This window comes from Tenrec ecaudatus, chromosome 9 (genome assembly GCF_050624435.1).
Source record: "Tenrec ecaudatus isolate mTenEca1 chromosome 9, mTenEca1.hap1, whole genome shotgun sequence".
In the NCBI taxonomy this organism is placed as follows: domain Eukaryota; kingdom Metazoa; phylum Chordata; class Mammalia; order Afrosoricida; family Tenrecidae; genus Tenrec; species Tenrec ecaudatus.
In genome coordinates this window covers 160159079-160169317 of record NC_134538.1, presented here as the reverse complement: position 1 = coordinate 160169317, position 10239 = coordinate 160159079, and the positions used below count along the sequence as shown (strand labels likewise).

The following is a 10239-nucleotide window of genomic DNA, read 5'->3' as shown; positions in this document are numbered from 1 at the left end:
AGCTTCAACGCTGCATAGAATGTTCTTCTGCATTTAAGACCAGATGTTAAGGAGAAGATATTAGATTCCAGAAAACGGAATTCCAAGGATGGAATTCTTTCTTTTCTTGTTGATTTCTAGCTGCAGTGCTGTGGCTAACACATTCCTGGTCCATGGACGTGTTCGCGCAGATTTGGGTCTTCATTGCATGGAGAAGTTCTAGCAGAACTTTAAAAGTATCTGAGAGGTAGGAGGCTTAAATGCCCTGACCCGATGTTGGATTCCCCTGATTTTTCATTCCTTTATCTTTCGTTTGTTTGGTCCTCAGAAGCTCATGGACAGGGAAAATAAAAACAGTACATGGGTGAGTGAGTTCTTCTTGTTGGGGCTGTCCAGTGACTGGGGAACTCAGGTGTCCCTCTTTGTCCTGTTTCTGGCCATGTATGTGGTGACAATTGTGGGGAATGCCCTCATTATCCTCCTCATCAGACTGGACAGGCGGCTCCAGACTCCCATGTACTTCTTTCTCAGTGTCTTGTCCTTTGTGGATCTTTGTTATGCAAGCAGCATTGTGCCACAGATGCTGGTCCACTTTCTCTCAGCCCGAAAGTCCATCTCTTTCCACTGTTGTGTGGTCCAGCTCTATGTGTCCTTGGCTTTGGGCGGGTCTGAGTTCTTCCTGTTGGGAGCCATGGCCTATGACCGGTATGTGGCCGTGTGCTCCCCTCTGCACTACACAGTCATCATGCATGGAGGGCTGTGTGTGAGACTGGCCACCAGCTGCCTGACAGCTGGCTTCATGAACTCACTGATGGAAACTATCATCACCTTCCAGCTCCCACTGTGTCACAATACCATTCATCACTTTGCCTGTGAGACACTAGCCGTGCTGCGCCTATCCTGTGTGGACATCTCCTTCAACAAGGTCATGGTGACCATCTCGGGCTTCCTGGTCATCATGCTTCCCTGCTTCCTGGTTCTGTTCTCCTACACTCGGATAGTGGCTGCCATCTTGCGCATACGCTCAGCTCAGGGACGAAGCAAAGCCTTTGGAACCTGTGCATCTCACCTCACCGTGGTCTCCCTGTGCTTTGGGGCTACCATTTTCACTTACCTGGGGCCGCGGTCTGCCTCCTCCATAGAACAGGAGAAGATGGTGGCCCTTTTCTATGCTGTGGTGGCCCCGATGCTGAACCCCTTGATCTACAGCTTGAGGAACAAGGATGTCATGGCTGCACTGAGGAAAGCTGTGGAGAAACTTAGAGGCCAAGGACAAACACTCTAAGAACTTCTTCTTATCAATCCTCAAAACCTGAAAGGAGACCAGACGAGTGTGGACAGGACTCCCACATTGACACTGGACAAGACTGTGAGGGTCTATTCTTGTGTGTGATTAAGAAGAATCTATGCATTTGAATTGTGGCGCCACCAAAGAATATTGGAAGAATGATGGATTGCCAAAAGTACAAACAAATCTATCTCAGAAGTACAGACAGGATGTCCCTTATGGGCAAGAATGGTGAGAATTCATCTTACATGCTTTGGACATGTTGTCAGGGAGAACAGACCTTGGAGAAGGGCATCGTGCTTGGCAAAGTAGAGAGGCCGTGACAAAGAGGCATACTCTCCACAAGGTGGGTGGACACATGGCTGAACTGATGGGCTCAAGCACAACAATTGTGGGGCTGGGGCAAGACTGGGCAGTGTTCCCTACTGTTGGACATCGGGTCACTGTGAGTTGGAACCAACTTGACAGCGCCTAACAACAAGAAGATGATGAATGGTTTTCCTTTTGTCGGTCAAACTCAAGAATTTATGCGTCAGTGATTCTTAGGAGAGACTCTTCTTCAAGGATTATTTCTCAGGTACTCAGGGCTCTTTGGACTTCACCTGGCCCCTTTTGATTTTGTCTCTGTTCCTCCAACTACATCAAGAAGGCTCAAGACCAAGTTGTATTCCCTCCTGTGAGCTATGTTGGCTGGTACATTATTTAAACGTTTAACACTTTAGATTTTACTTTGGGTACAATAATGAAATAGTGGAGACCTTGCAGTGTGGTATAAATAATACAGATACTTTGTGTAAAGTGCTTGCCATATGTTGCTCTCAGGGACTGTGGACTTGGCTCCGACTCATGGAGACCCTATGCACAACGTAGTGAAGCCCTGCCCTGCCCACTGCCCTCCTCACAATGGTTCTCGCTAGTGTTGGCTCCATGCAGACCACTGCTTGTCTGATGAAGCCAACCATTGTTCTAACTACACCACCTGTGGCTCAATTATGAATGTAAAGGGCATTCATACCTATTCCTGTCTCTGTATTGTTTATGAAAATATGTACTAACCTCAATGAAACATGTAACAAATAAATTTATTTATCCTTGAGACTAAGATACTGGTTATGCCAGAAATTAAAGGTAGAATAATTTCAGAAAATTTGGGCTGAGATAACCGTACTCTTTCTGACACAGAGATTTTCTATTAATTATGAATAAATGATATAAAATATGTGCTTTGTTATATTTGAACTATGATCTGATATTTATTTGTTTTTAAATTTTGTGAAATCTCCACACAGTGCAATGGAGACATCTTTTATAAAAATGTGTTAGGAAAAATTTGGTAAAAGTCCTTGCCTAAGAATTGAAACATATTTGATTTTCCATTTGACTGATGTGCATGCATTTCGCAGAACAGAGGTACTCAGTGAAACAAATGAATAGATAAGTGAAATTTGTATCATTATCTTATGTGTAATGCTATTTCATATGACCTTAAAAACACACGAAGAAACGTTGAGAAGGGAACGTTTATTTTTGAATATGTTAAGGTAGAAACTCTGCTCCCACTGAGCTAATTGTAAGCAGGCTATTGCTAGGGACAAATCCTTTCAAGGGTCACTGTGCAATTTTTTGTTTATTCCCAAGAGGTTAGTATTCTTTGTCATTTTAATAATCTAGAAATGCAACCAAAGCAGAAAGAGTTTTGCTTACGTTTAGTCCTACTTGAAATTATACATGCTTTGGGCCTCTAGTGATACCACTTTCAATAGAAAACATAGTTCCCACTTGGGTCACTACTGAATAATAAATAGTACATGTTCAGTTCTATATATCACTATGAATCTACCTCTGTGTTGATAGAGAACTTTACTGAGTTTCTTCGGGGGCCCTTTGTGAAAAAATCATGGGGGCAACATCTAGCATTTCCTGACTTCACAAATAGGACTGAGAAAAATCAGGCTCAGCATCATCCCAAGGCTGATTCCCATGAGGGAGAGGACAGACAGACAAGCCTTTAGACTTGTACCTTCCTTACCAATTCTGACACCAGCCATCCCTCCCTCAGCGTTCTCTACATCTCTGCTGGGTCAGCAATCATTGCAATGGCCACACAGAACTCACAGGATACACATCACCATGGGCTCGATTAGATCACTGAACAGCTGCTGCTCAAGATGAGAAATGCTCAGGACACGGCTCTCCCAGTCAGGACACTGTGCCCACAGACACTCTACTCTCTGGTCCTTTGCCTCTCATCTATGCGGATCTTGGCCCCTGCCTTGCTCGGGCAATGTTGCTAAGATATGCTAGAGCTGCTGATAAGTGTCCAAAGGGCACACCACTCTGCCCTAGGCCTCAACCCAGAGACGTTCAGCTCTAGCTTTGTGGGTCGGTACATCTTGCGCCCAGTTATGCGCCAGGAGACACCCTACTCTGTAAGCAAGCCTGCTACTTTTAGGTGCTTAGTTTTACTCTTCCACCTGCCCACAACCCCCTGGCTCTGTCTGCTGAAGGTCCTATGGCTTTTCCTTAGCCACCCACTGCTGTTTCTCTGTGGTCGTGTTGCCACTGAAGAAGCTCAATGTGCCAGGATCCAAGAGAGGGACTCCACTCCGGCTCTTCTCTCTTGAAGATGAAGTCTCCTCTGCTGCTGCTGAGATGACTCCACTGACAACTCAGTGGGACAACAGAATGACCAACACGCTTTTGTTAGAGTTCCAAGTTTATTTCAGTCACCATTAATAATCACTCACAATTGAATCATATAACCTATCAATAGCTCTCTCCACCTTCTCTTCTCCAGAGAAGAGAACTTGGTGAAAGTTGTGAAGACTCTGTCTAGAAGGGTCCTATGAAATGAGTCACTGAATCAAATCATTGTTATCTACATGCCTCTGCCCTACGTTTTACTTATTTGGCTGTTGTTGAGACAGCCATATTCTGATTCAACCCTCTCAGTACATACAAGCTGATGATTCATCTGTCTCTGGGTGTGCAAGTTAATGATTCAGCATTGTCTTGTTGTACTTTTAATGATTCATCAGTCTTTGGGTGTACATGATAATGACTCAATAGTCTCAGTGTACAAATTGATGATTCAGCAGAGTCTAGGTATACAAATTAATAATTCAGCAGTCTCATTGTAGAATTTATGATTTGGCAGTGTCTGGCTGTACAAGTTGATGATTCAGCAGTGTCTTGGTGTACACGTTAATGATTCAGCAATCTTTCTGTATACAAGTTAATGATTCAACCGTCTCAGTGTACGAGGTGATGATTCATCAGTGTATGTGTGTACAAGTTAATGATTCAGCAGTCCCAGTGTACAAGTTAATGATTCCGCAGTGTCTGTGTGTACAAGTTGATGATTCAGCAGTCTCTTGGTGTACAATTAATGATTCAACAGTCTCAGTGTACAAGGTGATGTTTCATCAGTGTCTGGGTGTACAATTTAATGATTCAACAGTCTCAGTGTACAAGTTAATGATTCCGCATTGTCTGTGTGTACAAGCTGATGATTCAGCAGTCTCTTGGTGTACAAATTAAGGATTCGGCAGTCCCTGGGAGTACAAGTTGATGATTCAGCAGTCTCTGGGTGTACCAGTTGATGAGTCAGCAATCTCTGGGTGTACAAGTTACTGGTTCAGCAGTCTGGGTGTACAAGTTAATGATTCAGCAGTCTCTGGGTGCACAAGTTCATGACCATGATGCCATTCTTTGGGCGGTACCACCATTCTCACCCTACTTTCTGACTTGTTCCTCTCTCATTAGCCCAAACTTGCTGCCCCTGGAGGTTCTAACTACCCTTTGAGGTGCTCTTGTCCGTTCAGTCCCATGGAGCTAGTGCCCAAGGAGCACAGGGCACAGGGCTCATCTTTCTCACGAGTTAAGCCAAACTGTTGCTTGAGATTTTCCTATAATTTTCATTAAAATAGTTTTATTGACCTGTAATTCACATATCATACACTTCCACAGTTCAGTCGTATTGAAAAGAATTGTATAATCATCACTACAATCAATTCTTGAACATCTTCCTTCTTGAATTCATTGTGAGCTCCCCATTTCCCCCCACATCTCTTCCCCTACCTCCAGTACGCCACTCATCTAGTTGCTGTCTGAATAGATTTGCCTATCTTGGATTTCCTATGTCGAGAAACATACAGAAATAGCAATAAATAAATAAGTGAAATTTAAAATGCTAACAACAATAGCAAAGTAAACCAGAGAAATAATCCCAATTGAAAAAAAGCAGGAAATGTGAAAAACTAGAACAAATTTAAAATCAGTCAAAAGGGACATCAAATGATCAGATACTACAGTTTAGCCTAATTTTTAGATTAAAGTTTAAAAATCATGTCAGGGCATTCACTTCATGGATGTATCTACCTTGTATGGCTCCTGAATGTCTGGAGCTCACAAGAATTAGAAATTCTGTGCTCCACGCTGATGGAGTAGGATGCCCCCGCTCACCCGCTGCTCACTGCCACCACCCCAGTGCCCAGGGCTTACTTAGGTTAGGACCACTGTTGGTGGTGGAAATTGGGTCTTTACTATGCCACATATTGCCAGGTTGTAAAAGCCACACTGGAACATTGCAGGTGATATAAAGTTATACATCGTGGGCATTCTGCATTCTTCTGGGACTTAAGACAGTTGAGGTCAGATGTCTGGGGTTCGAACAGAGATCTGTCATGGAAGAAGTGCCATCAGAACGCTCCTGGGTGTGAGGATGGTGAGACTTCATCCACAAACGTTCGGCACGTTCTTGAAGAGACCAGTCACTGGAGAAGGACATGACGCTTGGTAAAGCATAAGAACAGTGACAAAGTGGAAGGTCCTTGACACGCTGGATTGACAGGTTGGCAGCAACAACGGGCTCAACCAAGACAGCAATCTTGAGGATGGCACAGGCTGGGCAGTGTTTAATTCTAGCATCATCTCCTCATTTTTTCCACTCCCTCCCTCCTTGATAATTTATAAATTATTATTATTTTTCATGTCTTACACTGTCTAATATCTCCCTTCACCCACTTTTCTGCTGTCCGTCCCCCCAGGGAGGGGTTATATGTAGATCATTGTGATCAGTTCTCCCTTTCTCCCACACCTTCTCCTTCCCCACCTGCTATCATTACTCTCATTATTGGCCCTGAGGGGTTTATCTGTCCTCAATTCCCTGTGTTTCCAGTTCAGTTCCTATCTGTGCCAGTGTACATTCTGGTCTAGCTGGATTTGTAAGGTAGAATTGGGGTCATGATAGTGGGATGGGGGGCCGGAAGCATTAAAGAATTAGAAGAAAGTTGTATGTTTCATCAGTGCTATACTGCACCCTGACTGGCTTGTCGAAACATCTTTTTAAACCTCCCTTTTGCTCTCAGGGTAGCTACATGGAACCCAGTATTTGGGGCCCTTCATGGTGTAAGCCCACAACTGGCCTGTCGGTTGGTCAGACTGAGGTGGTGTCTGTGCTGCTGTCATGCTGGGAGCCATCTTAACAATGAGTCTAGTCTGTTTTATCTTTGGGAGTTTGTTTAACATTTTCTGTTCCTCTTTTCCAGGATCTTCTATTGATCAGAGCAGTTGGTAGTAGTAACCGAGTACCAGGTAGTTCTTCTTGCCTGAGGAAGTGCAGACTGTGGTGCCCATGGCCCATCAGACCAATGAGTTCCTGAGTCTTTGATTTCCTTTATTGTTCTTTGCTCTGTGTGAGGAAGGACCAACAGTTGCATATCAAGTGCTTATTTGCAAGCTTTTACAATTCACTACTCCCTAAATTGGAAGGTAGAATTTTGTGGGTAGAACTTCATCTTTGGGGAATGTTATGATGATTGACCAAGTTGCACCCTGAGACGATAGTCCTAAATCCTCAAGGCCATTTCTCATTCCCTCTAGATGTCTTGTTATGGCTAAGAAGCTTCCATAACTTCCATAACTGGTATATTCCACTGTACACAAATATGTCCGTACATATAAATACATGTGTATTCACAATCTATGTGCTTTTTAAAGACTGCGTTTATCAGAGAGAACTTTCTTTACTTTTTGAGAAAATCATGCTCTTCATTTTTAAAAGTAGTTTATTTATTTTTGACAGGTTCCCAGCACACAATTCTCATATCCTTCATGTCACTAATTTAATTATATCCATGAAAGTTCTGCAACCATCACCACTATACTTTCCAGAATATTTCTTCTTCCTTATATTCATTGTGGGGTTTTTAAAACATTTTATTAGGGGCTCATACAACTCTTATCACAATCCATGCATACACATACATCAATTGTATAAAGCACAACTGTACATTCTTTGCCCTAATCATTTTCTTTTTTTACATTTTATTAGGGGCTCATACAACTCTTATCACAATCCATACATATACACACATCAATTGTATAAAGCACATCCGCACATTCTTTTCCCTAATCACTCTCAAAGCATTTGCTCTCCACTTAAGCCCTCTGCATCAGGTCCTCTTTTTTTCCCCCTACCGCCCCGCTCCCCCCTCCCTCATGAGCCCTTGATAATTTATAGATTGTTATTTTGTCATATCTTGCCCTATTCAGAGTCTCCCTCCCCCCCCCCGCCTTCTCTGCCGTCCATCTCCCAGGGAGGAGGTCACATGTGGATCCTTTTAATCAGTTCCCCCTTTCCAACCCACTCACCCTCGACTCTCCCAGCATCGCCCCTCACACCCCTGGTCCTGAAGGTATCATCCACCCTGGATTCCCTGTGCCTCCAGCTCCCATATGCACCAGTGTACAACCTCTGCCCTATCCAGTCCTGCAAGGTAGAATTTGGATCATGGTAGTTGGGGGGAGGAAGCATCCAGGATCTGGGGGAAAGCTGTGTTCTTCATTGGTACTACATCGCACCCTGACTGACCCGTCTCCTCTCCTAAACCCCTCTGTGAGGGGATCTCCATTGGCCAACATTTGGGCCTCAGGTCTCCACTCTGCACTTCCCCCTTCATTCACTATGGTATACACACACACACACACACACACACACACACATATATATATATATATATATATATATATATATATATATATATATATATATATATATATATTCTTATACCTGGTCCCTTTGGCACCTCGTGATCGCACCGGCTGGTGTGCTTCTTCCATGTGGGCTTTATTGCGTCTGAGCTAGATGGCCACTTATTCACCTTCAAGCCTTTAAGATCCCAGACACTATCTCTTTCGATAGCTGGGCACCATCAGCTTTCTTCGCCACATTTGCTTATGCCCCCGTTTGTCTTCGGCGATTGTATCATGGAGGTGTGCAGCCAATGACATGATTTTTTTGTTCTTTGATGCCTGATAACTGATCCCTTTGGGTTTTTTTATCAGCAGTTTTGTTAGCACTTCATTCACATGTCATACAAGTCAATAATTCAATCATATCTCTACTCACTGTTATCTCTCCATTTCCTGCCCACTTCTCCCTGCCATGTCCCTTTGGAAGAAACTATTTCTCTAGGTATTGTCTCTCTAGGTTTATTTGTCCTGGGGGTTTTTTCCTCACTTAAATTGTTGTTTTTATTGTCAGTGAGCTGGAAAGGGCCATGAAGTTACCATACACAGACAACACCACTCACCACTGTCACAAGGACGGCGAGAGTGAGAGGAAAGAGCGGCTGGAGCCTAGGTGGTGCCCGCCCATCAAGGGGTGGGCATGGGAGGGGACAGGGGGCCTGGAGTGTTGAGGGGCAGAAGGACTCACCGGCTGCAGTCCCAATTTGACCGCTTGGAGTGTACTTCCTTGGCAGGCGAGGCTTTTGACCAGGGCTCGCTTGCTGGACTCCTCCTGGGCCACCTTCAGGTCCTCCTTCTTGCCACCCAAGGCCTTCAGAGTAGATGCCTGCCAGGCTCGACCACAGGGGAAGGTCAGGGCCCATGGTTTCAGCAGGGGACACTTGTTGATGGCATTGAGGTTGATGGACGCCTCCTCCACGCTCTGGCCTCCAGACAGGAAGGTAACCCTGGTAACAGAAGGGGGCATGGTGGGGCACAGTGCAGGAATGGTTGTCATGGCAATCTCCTCAAGTGAAAATGTCTGTGCGCAGGCATGGCCAGGGGCAACCATACTGGGCTTCAGCAAGGTGCCTTCCAGGTAGGTGTGATCACTTAGGGCCTTGTAGACAGCAGCCAGCACCTTCTCAGAGACATACTGGTAGCGCTTCAGGTCATGGTCGCCATCGAGGAGGATCCCGGGCTCCACAATGGACATGATGCCATTCTGTTGGCACATTGGCATTTTCCATGATGGCGAGGGCTGAAGGGATATGTTCGCCAATCTTCAGCACACAGCGCCGCTGGCAAAGTCAGCGCCATCTTTCTGGTACTGGGCACAGTGCTCAGACAGCCTGTCCAGCCCTTGGGTGGTGGTCTCGCCGTGTGTTCCTTCCAGAAGCACCACACCCTTGTCGACCTTGATGCCCATGATCCCGCCCTTGGATCTGATAGCTTGCGGGAAGGGGCGCCCCTCATCCGCCTTCTGGTAGAGAGGCTCATGGACGAGGGTGATGATGCCCTTGCCCAAAGCCACAATTCGATGGGCAATGTCCGACAGCTCCTTCTCCTGCTCTGGGGTGAGCGCTGGGTATGGGTAGGGCATGGTGGCAAGTTCCTTCCTGGAGGCTGAAGGAGTGGCAGCCGGTGAGATCAGTAGGGAGCAAGTGCCTGTCCTGGGTTTTAGATACAGAAAAAACAACATCAAAATCAAAGCAGAGCAAAAACAAGCAGCTCCAAAACAATAATAGAACGAATCAGGCAAAAACCTCGATAGAAAACAGTATGATAATTGGAACAATTGCACATTCTATCAACTTCTTGTTGTTTTTAAGTGCCGTCCAGTTAGTCCTGACCCAAAGCAACACAGCAGAAACCAACCTTGCCTGCTCCTGAGCCACCCTCACCCGTGTTCCTCTGCCTGAGCCCGTTGACGCAGCCACTGTGTCCATCCCGCTCCCGAG

General features: G+C 45.2%; 1 protein-coding gene and 1 pseudogene across 1 annotated transcript; one reads left to right on the top strand and one right to left on the bottom strand.

The window, feature by feature from the left end:
• Nucleotides 1-313: 313 nt before the first annotated feature.
• Nucleotides 314-1264, top strand: LOC142456254 (olfactory receptor-like protein OLF3). Its single transcript, XM_075557439.1, has one exon. The coding sequence runs from the start codon at nucleotides 314-316 to the stop codon at nucleotides 1262-1264; it is 951 nt and encodes a 316-aa protein (XP_075413554.1).
• Nucleotides 1265-8835: 7571 nt separating this feature from the next.
• On the bottom strand, nucleotides 8836-9888 carry LOC142456253 (fructose-bisphosphate aldolase A pseudogene; annotated as a pseudogene).
• Nucleotides 9889-10239: the final 351 nt, after the last annotated feature.